The following is a 15,825-nucleotide window of genomic DNA, read 5'->3' on the forward strand; positions in this document are numbered from 1 at the left end:
ACGGGTGGGCGGGCTAGATTGGTAAGGTTCATTCCATTGCTAAAATACTATGCTTCTTTCTGGAACTTCTTTGAAGCAGGATCTATTGTTTTTTTTGTTGCAATCGGGGTGGAGTGTAGCTATTTTCACTTAGAAAAATACACTGGGGTCAGAGATGCAGCTGATTTTATTGTCAAGTCTCTCTGGGGCTCAGAGGATGGTCTCCGAGTGACTAAGAGAGGTATTGGTCTCCCTCCTCCCTCCTCGTTCAGAGTGTCATTTAGCTGTTAGGCTGCTTTATTGAATTTTGTTTCTACATTCCTTGTAAAAAAAAATAACCAGGAGATAAAATAATGAAATCTTTATAGCATGTAAAGAGTTTACTAAAGGTAATTCAGGGCTTAATAATCTACTTCAAAAGGGTGTTTCTCAAAGTGTTGTCCTTGATGGGCTATATCAGCGTCATGTGCAAATTCCCAGGCCCCACCCCAGACCCACTGTTCTGGAAACTATGGATGGGGCCCAGCCATCGGTGCTTTCAGAAGCCCTGCAAGGGATTCCGTCGCACACGGTTTGAGAGTCACTGCCCTGATGCTGATGTAGCTAATGGGTGGGAAGCTTTCATTGGATTGCCTGGAGACTGGAAAGGTAGGACTTTCTAAAAGTGGAATTGAGAAATTCACTGGGTCCACAGAATAGCTCAGGTGGAGGCCATGAAGCAGGAAGTTCTCCCCATTTAAACTGCAAGTCTTCATGTTCTATTCCTGGGCCCGCGTGTGGGTGGAGTTCAGGCCAAGACCCAGGCTCGCAGAGAGCCCCGGTTCTTCCCATTTCCAGCTCCTTTCTGCCCAGGACGAAGTGTTTGTTGGATTCAAGGTCCACTTCTGACAGGCCTTTGTCCAGCTGTGAGACCTATGGGAAATGATTTCATCCCTGAGCTATTCATTCCACTTGGTTTCCTCATCTTTGGAACTAATACCTCCTGCAAAGCATAGTGCCATTTATGCGCCTCACAGATAGTAGCTACTCAATAAACACCAGTTCCCTTGCTCCCTGGGTACCTACGGCTGATCCTCGGTTGGTACAGAACGGCACTGGCCACAGTCATTCTGACTGATCCATGTCCATGCTGGGCTGGTTGTTAATTCTTTCACATTTAAGCCCTGCTTGTAGGAATGTAAGCACACTTTCATATAGAATGGCATGGATGGTCTTACAAGCACGTACCTGGGGTAAGTTTAAAGTGTATTTAAACAGATGAAAAATAGTGTTCATGTTTAAATAGTTGACAAAAAAGACATTGCAAAAAGAATTTTTTCCCCACTTGCTCAGATTTAAATTTTGGAAATATGACTATTGCATAGTGATAACCTCTAGCAAGATCTTTTGCTGACATTGCTGTAGGAATCTTTGTTAAATGAACCGCCACTGACCATGGTGCTGTGATGCATTCTGAGAAAACTGGTTGGCCGTGCCTGGGTCTGGGGGCCTTTCCTAAGCAGCTGTGGCGCCCAGAATTGACCCATAGTCCCAACGAGGTGCTGGGTGGGTGCTGTGCCACAGCCCTCCAAGGGCTGGGTGCCCCGTGGTTACACTGAAGTGCACTGGACGAGACTCACTGGATGTGCGTGGAGAGCCCTTCGAGGTCCTGGAAAACTAGTCTCCATAGGTTCCTTTCAGCAGGATATTGTTATACTGATAATTTGCATTTGCCACCTTGACAACTTTCTCAAATATAAAATCTGCTGCATTAAACTCTTCGATTTTTCACCCTCAGTTCTCACAGTGAATTCTAAAAGATCACCATTGCTATGCCCATGAACATATCACTTAAAACTCCAGTTCTGCCCCTGTGTAGCATCTGCTGGTTATGTACTTTGAAATTTCCTCACCAAATATGAAGAAATATCTAAAGTAATTAGCTATCTTTCATGTAACCAGGTGTAGTTTTACACAAAGATCAGTGTTCTGTCAGTTAAAGCAAACTATATAAACTAGAACATCAGAGGAACGAATTCCCTATGGCCCATTTCCTCCGGGGCACCAGGTTTCATCCTTCCCTTGGTTTTCTCTCAACGTGGGCTTGTGTGGAGGCACTCACTTCCACTAGTGGAAACAGTGTGACACATCTCATTTGTGTTTCCTTCATGCTCATACAGCTTATTTTCCAAATTTAGCTACTGCTATTTACTCAGATCTTACATTTATGATATGTATATTTAATATTTAAAATATTGTGTTTTAAAGTTCATGAGCTAACATTTTTCAGATGCCTATTTCAAAAGAAATAAAAGAAGGCAAATTCTCCTCTTTTAAAAAAAATCATACGTGCTCTTAAGGTAGTTGGAGCACATCCAGATGAATAATGAAAAATAAATTTTTTTGAAGCAATATATTCGCAGGTATTAAAGAAGAATTTGCAAACATGAACGATGCTCAAGGGACAGTAACTAGAAAAATGAACCAAAAGGCTTCTGGGAGGCATTGAAACTTATTTTGGGTTTTGATAAAGACAATTTTGAATTAGAGAAAAGTTGTGAGGGAATATGTTAGACAAAGGGGATAACTGACTTTTGTTTAGGGGAAGAAAAACAGACTTTATTGCAGATAGATGGAGAATCATTAAGACAACTGGCTGATTTCTTCTTATGCTGTTAAGATTTAAGATAGCAGGAAAATATTTTAGCAAGGAATCTATTATGTTTATCCCTCACTTCTTCCTTCTGATTTATTGAAAATCCTACCTACATTTCCACAAAACTAGGCCCAAAATGCTCTATCTAATATTGACTGTTTAAAAAAAAATTTCCCCCTAAATTTTACTTGCTAAATAATTTTTTACTTTCTTTTTGTAAATTACACCAAAGAATTGTAGACCAGACAAAGTTTGCATACTCACTATCTACCATCTTTTTTGTTTGTTTGTTTGTTTGTTTGTTTTGTCCTCAAAAGTGAAACAAGCTTCCTTCTGAAAAATTTTATTGCAATCACAAATTGCTGTTTATGGTCATTTTAGAAATGAAATCTCATAATCTCAAGTTAACATCGACATTTCATAAGTGCTGCCAAGTCAGGGCTGGGGAACGGAAACGGACATCTCATCGGGTGCTCTGAAGTGAAGGCATCCTTTTTCTGCTTGTTATTGACTGAGAGATGGATGGAGTTAAGCAGTGACATATTTCAATGATGTGGAGCAAAGGTTGCTTCCTGTTTTGTTTTAGGGTTTGTTTCCCTCTCCTCTCAATGAAGGCCATGTTTTCTGACACTGTCCAATCCTTTTGCTCAGTGATTCCCATTGAAAGGGCAGGGTGTGAGGGCCTCTGCGGGTCTTTCCATTTACAATGTGCCCTGGAAAAGGGGTGGGGGAGGTGGCTCATTAGTGGCAGGAGCAGACTAGGAGGGGATCTGTTTTCTATTTTCTTCTCTAGACAGAACTCATTTGGATGGAAAGGGTTTTATTGTTGTCATCATCATCATCATCCTTATTACGTGTGGTGTATTTTCCTACACATTTCTCTCAAGTGTTAGGTGAAATTGTTGGTGAGGAGAATTAAATATTAAGTGCCATTTTATTTTAATGAGTAAAATCAGAAAGAAAAAAAAAATGTCCAAGTACTTTAAAGCAGTTAATTTTCCTTCTTAAGCTTAAAAAGCAAAACTCGAAGGTTTTGTCTGCAGGGCAAAGGAAATAACTTTAAAATTTTTTTTTTCTTGCTTCTGGTGGTCTACTTGCAATTATTCTTACCATTTCTTCTTTTTTAAATGAAAGGCAATTTCCTTCCATCCAATTATTCAAAATGCAGACCACTGTAGTCAGGAGCTCTGGGTTAAAGCTCCACCAAGTGCCACACGGGTCGGGTCCAAGTTTTCTGCGACTTGGACATTTAAAGTGACATTGCTAAGTCTTTCCCCTTCATGTCTGACTTTCTGCAGAGCTCTGGGGATCCCAGAGGTACAGCGGTAGTTGCGTTACCGGGGAGATCGAGGCTAGGCAGGTTTCTAGCTTGGTAACTGGGGAGACTCCTCCGTTGGAAATTAGGGTGGGCTCTTCAGGAAGGGGCCGGAGGCTCTTTTTTGGAGCCAGTCAGGGTGGCTCCGCACTGGGGGTGGGGAAGAAGCGTAGGTCTCAAGTCAGAGCAGTCTTGGGTTATTGCGTCCTTAGTTCTCAAGGCTCCCCTCCCTCCGCTTCCAACCCACAGACCTTCTCTCCGCGGATCCGCTACTTCCTGGGAAGGGGCAGGCGTCGGAGGGCTGGGTCTGCTCCGGGGGCGGAGCTGCCTCTCGGCCGGGAGGTAGGCAAGCGGAGACCCGCAGGTCCCGGGCGCAGACCGCCCGTCGAGGCTCCTCCAGCTCGTCCCTCCCGCCAGCCGCGGTCGCTGCAGCCGCCGCGCTCGCGGCTTAAAGTGGATCTTTTGGCTCAGCCTACAGGCTTGCAAACTCTTACTGCACCCCCCCCCCCCCATTAGGAGACTTTCCCCTTTGGTTTTAACTCCCTTTCCTCTCCTGCCCCCTCTCCGCCCCATCCTCCTCATTTTGGAGAATTTCATGCTTCTTTTAGCACCTTTTTGTCATCCAGGGAAGTGACACCCCAGAGCGCCGACTACCTCAGTTGAATTCTACTTTTGTTTGCATTTCTCTCGCGCTTCCTTTTGTTTTCCTCTTATCTGATTCATCCGCGACGCCTGATGTTTCTGCCAGAGGGAACGAGAAATAAATAGCTGCTGCTGCCCTAGAAGGTTTAGACGGGAAAGGGCAGCCAGAGCGGCGGCGGCGGCGGCGGCTGGAGCTCGGCGGAGCTCGTGGGACCCCATTGGGGGAATTTGATCCTAGGAAGCTGTGCGATTGCCGGGGGAGGAGAAGCTCCCCGGTCCTTGTGTCCAGTTCCAGGGGGGAGGAGGAGACGGCGGAGCGGGCCTCTCGGCGTCCTCGGCGCTGCTGCCCCCTGCCCCCTCCTGCCGGGATCATGGTCTGCGGCGGCCCGGGAGGGCTGCTGGCGCTGCGGGCCGGGCTGCTGGCCCTGGCTGCGCTCTGCCTGCTCCGCGCGCCCGGAGCCCGGGCTGCAGCCTGTGAGCCCGTCCGCATCCCCCTGTGCAAGTCCCTGCCCTGGAACATGACCAAGATGCCCAACCACCTGCACCACAGCACGCAGGCCAACGCCATCCTGGCCATCGAGCAGTTCGAAGGTCTGCTGGGCACCCACTGTAGCCCCGACCTGCTCTTCTTCCTCTGTGCGATGTACGCGCCCATCTGCACCATTGACTTCCAGCACGAGCCCATCAAGCCCTGCAAGTCTGTGTGCGAGCGGGCCCGGCAGGGCTGTGAGCCCATCCTCATCAAGTACCGCCACTCGTGGCCGGAGAGCCTGGCTTGCGAGGAGCTGCCAGTTTACGACCGCGGCGTGTGCATCTCTCCCGAAGCAATCGTCACTGCGGACGGAGCGGGTGAGTGCGGACACGGCCGAGCCTCCCCCTCTGCTGTAGACTAGCTCACTTTTCACTTCGGTGTTACTAGCCTTTCCTCTCTAATCCTGTCTTTGCCCTTCGGGTCACTTCTTAGTCTTTCACCACCCTTCCCATCTGATGCACTGTTTTCCCATAGGTGATGTGTTTCTCCAAAACACCCTGTTTATTCCACTCCCAACACACTTCAACTCAACACTGACCCTTCACTTTTCCACTCTTTGCATGTGGAAGTAACCAGATCTTGTATAGTGATTCTCTTTTCTTATTTTATTTGTTTTCAATCAGATAGTTCTTGCCCAGTTCTCTTGCTTTCTCAATCATCTGTTTTCTTGAGCCAATGTTTTAGATGCTTGTCAAGATTGTATGGTGGAAACAGAAAACTGAAGCACCGTTTTCTTCTAATCATTAAAAATGCCAAGATAATTTCAGTCAACTTACTCTGACCCACAGATGTTAGTGGTATGTGTTTGCTCAAAATCCAATTTGAGCAATTACCTTCACCTTAAATTTCCCTCTCCTTTCAATGAGATAAATTGTTCTCCCATTCCAGACTGAACAGCTGTGAAACACTGCTAGGCACTGCTAATTAGCTTCTGTGACTTGCTCCAGCCACAGAACTGGCCAAGGGAAATTGCTGGGCGCTTTTCACATTCCCACATGCCTCCAAGTCATTTTGTAAATGACATATGGATGAAAGGAGTTATATTTAAGGCCTGTTATCATCACACACTCATGTAATGTTATTTTTAATCTCACTTCTTATGCCACTCTTATGTTCTGCAAATAAATTGTCTTTAGTACCTTATTTCATGCCCTTTCTCTGTGTGTACATCAACCACACATTCATTTCAATCTTTCCCTACCATAAAACTTTATTGCTGTTCTACATTTAATAGAATCAACCACTCGTTGTTTTCTTACTTGTGTTTGGTCTCATTATGACAGTCATAACTCTTAAGACCTCAACTAAGCCTAGTTCATTATTCTAACTCAGTATCACTCCTACCAATTAATCCAAACTCAAATTTCACCATCCGTATACTTGAAAAATAAACCCAATCTTTTATGATTGGTCCTCTTTCATACCCTTCCCAGATCAGCTCTGTTCTTGGATGTGAGAACTTGATTGCCTCCTTCTGTGTTCATTTCTTGGACATCAACTTTTTCTTTTGCTTCTCAAGGTGCTCAGCCTAAGCTCATGCCCTCAGTCCATTTCCAGGTAATAGTTCTTGGTTGTCAGGGAACTGGCTTGAAAAAATTGCTTTTTGTGCACATTACCCACTTAATATAAAGTGAGTGGGGAAGGGGAAAGTATTTGTACACACAGCCACAAAAACAAAACGGAACTGAAAGATTTCAAGAGCTTTTTTGATAGTTACCTTACTTAGTGTATCACTCTTTGAATATACCTATTGTCTTCTTGATTTCAATCAAGAACCAAGAGCTGGTTGTATAAAATAATCAGAAAGAAATGAATCGGTTATCAATCTTTGGGCTAAAAGAGCGCTCTTGAGCCTTTGCACTCAGTACTGTCACAGACTGCAGACTCTGGAAGAGCTCTGTGGTTGCTGCCCTGACCTGGCAGGAACTTAGAATCAGTTAAATGCTGATGCTCCTCTCAGGCCAAGGGCTAGGAATGAGGTGCCCATGGTTCACGCAGAAATGCAGTCCTCCCTTAAAGGAGAAGACTTGCTCTGAAACCTTTCAGATTTGGCCCTCAAACGAGAGAGGTTTGGCAAGGTTAATGGCTCTCAAAAGCCATCGTCAATATGGATGGGAAGCCGTTTCCTTTAGTGTCCCCGAGTTACCTATCATTGTGGACCAAACACAGAACAATTGCCTCATTGAAGCACTCAAAGAAATGGGACATGCATGGAAATAATTTGTCAGTCCATGGGACCTGATTACTGAGCTGCCTTAAAATGCCATAATATCTGTTTTGCTGACAGCATCCTTGCTAGAAGAATAAGTAGGGGTAGGTGGCAGCTGGAACCATAATTTAGTAATGGTCTCCCTTCCCCCCTGCCTTTACTTTCATTGTGAATCAGACTGTTGTGGCAGGAGGGAGCTGAAGGGGATGTGGGAATGGGAATGGAGGGGTGGATTCTAGCCTGAAGGGTCCCCTTGGCTTCCAAGGCCAGCTTGCTGAAAATTACATTCGCTATCCTGGGTCAAACTGTCAGGCACCTGGAATTACTTAGGAACTACCACATGTGGCCAGTTTAATTTACGATGCAAATATACTCCTTGGTTCAGTGGGGTATGATAGTTCACGAAGCTGGGTTTGTTTGTTTTTCCCCATTCCTCCAGGTATAAAGAGTGCCTATGCCTTCTGACTAGAATCCAGCTGACTATAAAAATAAGGTCTTCCTGAATAAAATGGGACCACCTTCCACAGTCCTTCAATGCCAAGAAGATTTTTCAAATCCTACCATTCACATGAATCTGTTTGCTCATAGTACAGGATGACTCCACAAACAACTTTAGGACATTTTACAAAGCAAAGTCTTACTAAAATGGAGTATCACTTCAAACTGCTTTTTGCTTTTGAAATACTAAGGACAAAACATATTTATTTAAAAAATTGTATCTTGACCATCACTAGTAAATTCATATTAAATTTATTCTTTTTCCACATTTTACATTTACTATATGGTTATGGCTACATGCAGTACTGTTTTATCTGATAATTTTATCAGGTCAGGTTAGTCCTACAGCCAGTTAATGAAGACATTTAGTCAAATCTTACATAGGTATGGGAGTAAACAGTATGGGCAGACCGGTTGTTGAATCTTGGTTCTGCTTCATGTCAACTGTATCAGAGAGCATTTTATAACCTTTCTGAATTCAAGTCTTCTGACTTGTATCATGGGGACAACACTGTCTACCTCCTACAGGCATGGTGGAAATGAAATTAAATAGCGTACATAGTACCTGGTTCATGGTCCTTAACAAATTGTTGCTGCTGCTGTAGCTGTTTTACTATGATAGTCATTGTTACAGCAAATTGACATGTTTTTGTGTCCATTTGTTTGTCGAAATGGTCTGTGGTCACTGCAGGTGCAGCCTAGAACAAGCTTCCCCATGGGGCCTAGCTGGAAGAACCCATCTTCTGAATATATAAGCTTAATATTTTATTTTATGTACATCGACCTGAAGCTCAGGCTCGAGAACAAATTCCTTTGGAAATAACAGGAAAAAAAGAATGAATCTGATGGGTGGATGTTAGTTCCAAATGGCTTATCTCAGAAACATAGAAATCATGGATGTAAGAAAATTTACGGTATGATATTTAACAGCTATTTATACAACACTCATGGCATGCCAAGCCAAGGGCTTTATAATCACTCCTCAGTCACTGCTGGTCTCCGTCGTGGTGTTAACTTGTCACCCCAGCTCTTGCTCAACACATTTCTGCAGGCCCTGTCTCGCCTGGCAGAGCTGGGCCAACTTTCACACGCAGAAACTGCTGTTTAATCATTTCTCCACTCTCCGAGGAACAGGCAGCCTTTTCTTTAGCTCTGGTTACAAATATTTGAGGGGCCAAATACTAAAAACGGAAGACTTATTTAGTGTGATAGGAGGAAAATGGAATGGAAAGGAGAAATGGAAATTTTAGATGAAAACTAGAGAGAAAATATGATTTTAAGGATCCTTTGTTGTGTAAGATATTGACAAACATTCTGAATGGGGTAGGGAAGAATATCTCAGAGTGTTGCTTAATATACAGCTAACTCAATTATTGGGGGTCCCCAAATATTATTGTAATAATTCATTTTTATTTTGTTCCCCCAAAACTTCCACATAGTTGTCGCTATAAATAACAAAATGGACTAAGTTGCATCTGGCCTTTCTCTTTCTACTAGATGTATAAAAAGAGGACATCAAGAGCCACCATATAGACATACGGTTAGAATAATTAAGAGTTGACTATTTTCCTCAGTTCACAGAAAATCACAGCTCTAGAGTTATAGGCCCTCAGTTTGAATTCTAGATTTGCTGTTAATGTTGTACCCTGAGCAAGTCATTTGACATTGACATTGAGGATTGTGAAGAACAAAATAAATATTCATGTGAAGTGATTGATAAATGGTAAAGCACAATAAAAGTGTTTAACAACAACAATATGATTGAGAGAGGACGTGCCATCCTCAGGAGAAATATCATTATCAGCAACAGAATAATGAACAAAATAAACTGATGAACAAAATAGATACAGAGACATGGAAGCAGGGAACAGACTGACAAACCTCAGAGGGGAGGGGGAGGGGGCAGGAAGAGATAAACCAAAGAACTTAAATGCGTATATGCACAACCAATGGACACCGACAGCAGTGTGGTGAAGGCAGGGCGGGGGGTGGGGGGTGGGGGTGGGGGGAGGTAAAATGGGGACATCTATAATACTTCCCCCCCCTTTATTGAGTTTAGAGAGAGAGGAAGGGAGAGGGGGAAAGATAGAAACATCAATGAAAGAGAACATTGATTGGCTGCCTCTGGCATGCTCCTCACTGGGGATTTGGCCCACAACCTGGGCATGTGCCCTGACCTGGAATCAAACCGGCAAACTCTTGGTGCACAGGTCGATGCTCAAACACTGAGCCACAATGGCTGGGCAATACATTTAACAACAAAGATAAAAAATTTAAAAAAGAACTAATTACCTTTTACATGTTCTAGGTACTGTTTTAAGTATGTTATGCATATTAATTTATTTAATTATCATAACTATGTAGTGGGTACATTATTTCCATTTTGCAGAAAAGAAAGCTGACTCAAATAGAGACATTAAGGGTCCAAGTTCATAAAGCTAGTAAGAGAAAGAAGATTCAAATCAGAACCCAATCTACACTATATTTTCTCTCTCATGAAGAAAGAGATGATTCCTCAGTTTAGAGAGAATCTGTCTTTTGAACATCAGATCGCAGTTAAAGGATTGTTTTTATCATTGTATTTTCAAAGCCCATTTATACAGAGATGTTCCTCAACTTATGGTGGGGTTACGTCCTCATAGACCCATAGCAAGTTGAAAATATTGTAAGTTGGAAATACATTTAATATATTTAACGTAGTGAGCGCCATAGCCTAGGCTAGCCCACCAAAAACGTGCTCAGAATGCACTCACTGTCCAGAAACCACTGGCAACACAGTACACTGCAGAGTATCGGTCGTTTGCCTCGTTCTCCTGCCTGGGAGCTGTGCTCAGTGCTGCCCAGCATCAGAGAGGGCTGTACTGTGTATCGCTGGCCTGGGGGAAGACCGAAATTCAAAATTTGTGGTATAGTTTCTACTGGATGCATATCGCTTTCACATCATTGTAAGGTTTAACCAGTGTCAATTGGGCACCCTCTGTATAGTTTAAGAGCATAAAAGACAGCCCTGGTCAAGGCATTTCAAGAGATAAGATAGAACCACTTCTTTTGAGATATCAGAGAACATATATTTCAGATGTTTACATCTGTTCCTTAGCCCTCAGTTTCAGCATGCTCCAGAGTAACTCATCTTTCCTTACCCTCAAAGTCCTTTTCTTTTCTAGTCTTTCCATATTGTTCCGAGGCATGACCATACTACTTACTACTCCAGGCCCGAGGGTCAGCCCAGCTCCACCTCTTCTTCATCCCCGACATTCAATATTCTCAAGAGCTATGAATCTACTCTGAATCCACTTCCCTTCCCTCTTTCTCTAATGCTAATTTCTTAGTTTGGATCTCACCATTTATCATGGATTATGGCCATAGGATGATACCTGACTCAGTCACCTCCAGTATTGCCCCTCCATGTTGCTTAAAATTTTTATCTGCCTCCATCCAGCCTTCATGATCCCATCCATTCTTAGCCGTCTAGTTTCAGTTCTCTGGGCTTACACTGCTGTTTTAGTCACGCTGGAAAATTTGCAGGTTCCTTGAGCAGGTACTACTGTTTCTGACCCCCATACCTTTGCACATGCTATTCTCTGTGTAGGAAAACCTCCCTACCGTTCCCAGCTCCTTTAGGATCATTCTGGAAATCTCTCTGGCCCCTACTAGAAACTCCTGGGGCATAAGATCAACTAATAATACTTACCATTTTGATTGAGGATGATTTTGTTAGAATTTCTAAGTTTAACTTTCTAAAAACAATTTTTGGAGTTATTTATGATCAGAAAACTTTGGTTTTTCTCTTTTATAACATAACAATTGACTTCATTTAAAAATGTAAAAACAGCCCTGGCCAGTTTGGCTCAGCGGTTGGAGCATTGGCCTGTGGACCAGCGAGTCCCAGTTTCGGTTCCCACTAGGGGCATGTACCCCCCAAAAAAGTAGAAACATTTTTCTGTGAATAAGAATAAAAGAAGAAAACCACTTTCCTAGATTCAGTTGTATCAAAGGTGTTTTCTTTTCCAGGAGAAGAGCTTTATTTTTCATTTTTCTTTCAACCTTTTAACTCTAAACAACCTTTTAACTCTAAATGTGGATTGATATATTTTCATTTACAGAGAGATCATCTAAATCATATGCATATCATCACTTATTCAGAAATGGAAAAAACATTGACACATTAATACTTGGATACATTTACCATGCATGAAGTCTATGAATAGAATTAAAGTCATTAAATTAATAGTACATGACTGAGTTGAACCAAATGTTTTAGAATCAAGCATTTGTTGTCTGCTAATTTATTTATTTGGCAGTTGCTATCTTTCCTTGGATATAACTTTTAAAATACCAGCTAATGATTATTAAGCCTGGGAAAATAATCCATTAATTGCAATTTTGGGTCCCAAATATGGAACTAACTCCTCCTTGTTTAATTTATTTATGATATGGCCTATAAAGAAAAAGGACAGAGAAAAACATTATTTTCATTTAACATAAAATGTTCAGACAAATATAAAAGTCCTGTTTCAAAGTACTGAGTTGAAGTGTCCATGAGAATATTGAGGTAGGTACAGCATCTTTCAACATGATGCTTTGTTGAGGTATTCAGTGTTATTTATCAGAGGCTGCTGTTTTAACTAGAACACAGAAGAACTTTATTTATTACCATTTTTCTTCATTTAGCATTACCATTTTCTATGGTTATGGGATTATGAAAAGAACAAGTGGCAATTTCCAAGTCTATTTGCACTGGTTTGAGTAATCCTTGGATGGTAGGCTTCTTTTCTGCTGAACAACTGTTTAATTTTTTTTTTCTTTATTGATATTTTGAGAGAGAAGAAGGGAGAGGGAGAGATAGAAACATTGATGAGAGAGAACATTGATTGGCTGCCTCCTGCATGCCCCCCACTGGGGATTTGGCCCACAACCTGGGCATGTGCCCTGACTGGAAATCGAACCAGCAACCTCTTGGTGCCTGGGTTGATGCTCAACCACTGAGCCACACTGGCCGGGCCTGGACAACTGTTTAATCTGTCATTACTAAAGAACGTGAGATTGCTTTCTGAAATTTTTTCCTTAGGCTCTTAAATTTTAAATGTATTCCATTAAAGTGCAATACATCTATCTATCGAGGAGATGTGTTTGGTTCTTTTGGTCACTAAGAGATATGTTTTGGGCAAATGCCTATCATATGCATGGGCTTTATTGTGTAGGATGGTCATAATTCACACATGGAAACTCAAAAGTTTTATTTATTAAATCTTGGAATTTTATGTACAGTTGAGGATTCATAAGAAATATATTTTAATCACATGAAAGAATAGATCTTATCTATATTTGACCCATAAATGATAGATACTAATAAGAATTATTAGTATGACTAATGACTAATAAGAATATATTTCTGCCCAGCCGATGTGGCTCAGTGGTTGAGAGTCGACCCATGCACCAAGAGGTTGCCAGTTTGATTCCCTATCAGGGCACATGCCCAGGTTGCACAAATCCCCAGTGGGGGCGTGCAGGAGGCGGCCAGTCCATGTTCTCTCTCATTGGTGTTTCTATCTCTCTCTCCCTCCCCCTTCGTCTCTCTCTCAAATCAATAAAGAAAAAAAACAAAAAAAGAATATCCTTTCTTGAGACACCTGAATTCTTTTTTTTCAGATACATGACTTCTAGGCTGATTATTAATAGGAAAAGTCACAGTAATAAGCATCATGAAGTCACATCATTTTTTAGTCTTTATTATTATTATTATTTTTGTCTTTATTGTTGTAAGTATTTGATGTTCTCCCTTTTATCCCCACACTGTTGTCTGTGTCCATTGGTTATGCATTCTTATCTAAATCATACCTGTGACTGAATTAGATTTTTATATGGGAATTCTTGAAATAATAATGAATATGTTACGATTCTTACTTTATCACCTTTCAGATTTTCCTATGGATTCTAGTAATGGAAACTGTAGAGGGGCAAGCAGTGGTGAGTACGGCACTATCTTCCTGGTTTTCATTTGTAGTCAGATTAATCTTTGATGTAATCTAGACACTCAAGTCTTATTTGGGAACATTTGTGCCCTACATTTTAAAGTAGGCTTATAGCAATTATTTTATATTTATATTAATTTTATTTTTAAAATCAGCATATAATAAAATCGACCTTTTCTTTTGGTCATTAAAATTTCTATAAATTGTATGAATTCTATAAATTTTAATGCATGTACAGACTTGTGTAACCACTTACAATCAGTATACAGAACAGTTCTATCACTTCAATAAAAACTTCATCATGCTATCTCTTTATAATTATAAGCTTCTCTCACACTAACCATGGTGGTCACTGATCTATTCCCCATTCCTTTAGTTTTGTCTTTCTGAGATTGTCATATAAATGGAATGATAGAATATGTACCCTTTTGAGATTGGCTTTTTTTACTCAGAATATGCCTTTGAGATTTATCCAAGTTGTTGCATATATCAATATAGTCCATTTGTTTTAATTGCTGAATTTTTATTTCTTGGATATGTTACCATTTGTTTAACCATTCATAACTTTAAGAATATTTGGGTTGTTTCTAGTTTTTGCCAGTTATGGATAGAACTATGGTAAACATTTGTGTGCAGGTTTTTGTATGAACATAAGTTTTTATTCCTTTAGAGTAAATATCTAGGGAGAGAATTAATGGTTACATGGGGAGGGTATGTTTAATTTTGTAAAAAACTGCCAAACTGTTTCCAAAATTGCTGTTCAGTTTTGCACTAGCCATGTGTAAGAGTTTTAGTTGCTCTGCATCCATGTAGACTCTTGATATTATCAGTTTTTTTTTTTTTTTTTAAAAAGAGCCATTTTAGTAAGTGTGTAGTGATAGCTCATCATGGTTTTACTTGGTATTTCCCTAGCAGACAATGATGTTGACTATCTTTTCATGGGCTTCCTATTTACATACATCCTTTTTGGTAAAGTGTCTGTTCAAGTCTTTTGCCCATTTTAAATTGCGTTGTTTTTTTTCTTTGAGTTTTGAAAATTCTTCATATATCCTGGATATAAAGAACCATCTTTCGGTTTCACTGTTTTTCTGTTTTCAGTTTTATTGATTGCTACTCTTTCTTCTGCTTGCTTTGGATTTATTTTGCTGCTTTTTCTCCCTTGAGGTAAAAGCTTAGATTATGATTTGAGACTCTTCTTTTCTAATATAATAATTTAATGCTATCAGTGTCCATCTAAGATGGCTTTAGTTGCATGCCAACATTTTTGATAAGTTTTATTTTTATATTTTTCTTCAGTTCAAAATATATTATAATTTCCCTTGAGGCTACCTCTTTGACTCATGCATTATTTAGGATTCTGCTGTTAAATTTACTGCTGTTTGGAGATTTTTGTTTGCTTTATGTTATTAGTTTGGTTGTGGGTTTTTTTTCCTCTGATTTTATTGTGGTAAGAGAACATGCTTTGTATAATTTCAGTTCTTTTAAATGTATTAAGGTTTATTTTATGACATAGAGTGTGAACTATCTTGGTGAATGTTTCATGTGCACTTTGGAGAAATATCTATTCTGTAAGTCATTGGGTGGAATGTTCTTTAAATGTTCATTAGCTTAGTTGATTGATTATATTCTTGCCCAATATTTGTCTAGTAGATCTATTGATCACTGAGAAGATTGTTTAAGTCTCCAAATACTGTGAACTTTCAAGATTTCTCTTTTCTGCCTGGCTGGTGTGGCTCAGTAGATGAGCGTCATCCCATGGACTGAGAGGTCCTGGTTCTATTTCTGGTCAGGGCACATGCCTAGATTGCAGTTTCGATCCCCAGTAGGGGGTATGCAGGAGGCAGTCAATTGATTTTTCTCTCTCACATCAGTATTTCTCTCTCTAAAAAAAAAAGTCAATAAAAACACATTTTAAAAAATGTTCTCTTTTCAGTTCTGTCAGTTTTGTTTCATGTATTCTGAAACTCTATAATTTTGGTGCAAGCACATTTAATATTTGTATGTCTTATTGGTGCATTGACCCATCATGATGTAATGTCATGT

General features: G+C 40.8%; 1 protein-coding gene across 1 annotated transcript in view; it reads left to right on the top strand.

Annotated features, from left to right (window-relative positions):
* Positions 1-4,748: 4,748 nt before the first annotated feature.
* FRZB (frizzled related protein) overlaps positions 4,749-15,825 on the top strand; it is a 34,102-nt gene continuing 23,025 nt past the window's right edge. Inside the window, exons 1-2 of the mRNA XM_036254244.1 lie at positions 4,749-5,420; positions 13,730-13,777. Of these exons, the coding sequence (XP_036110137.1) occupies positions 4,943-5,420; positions 13,730-13,777 (526 nt within the window). The 5' untranslated portion in view covers positions 4,749-4,942. The remainder of the gene's footprint in view (positions 5,421-13,729; positions 13,778-15,825) is intronic.

Source organism: Molossus molossus, unplaced genomic scaffold (genome assembly GCF_014108415.1).
Source record: "Molossus molossus isolate mMolMol1 unplaced genomic scaffold, mMolMol1.p scaffold_m16_p_11, whole genome shotgun sequence".
Classification (NCBI taxonomy): domain Eukaryota; kingdom Metazoa; phylum Chordata; class Mammalia; order Chiroptera; family Molossidae; genus Molossus; species Molossus molossus.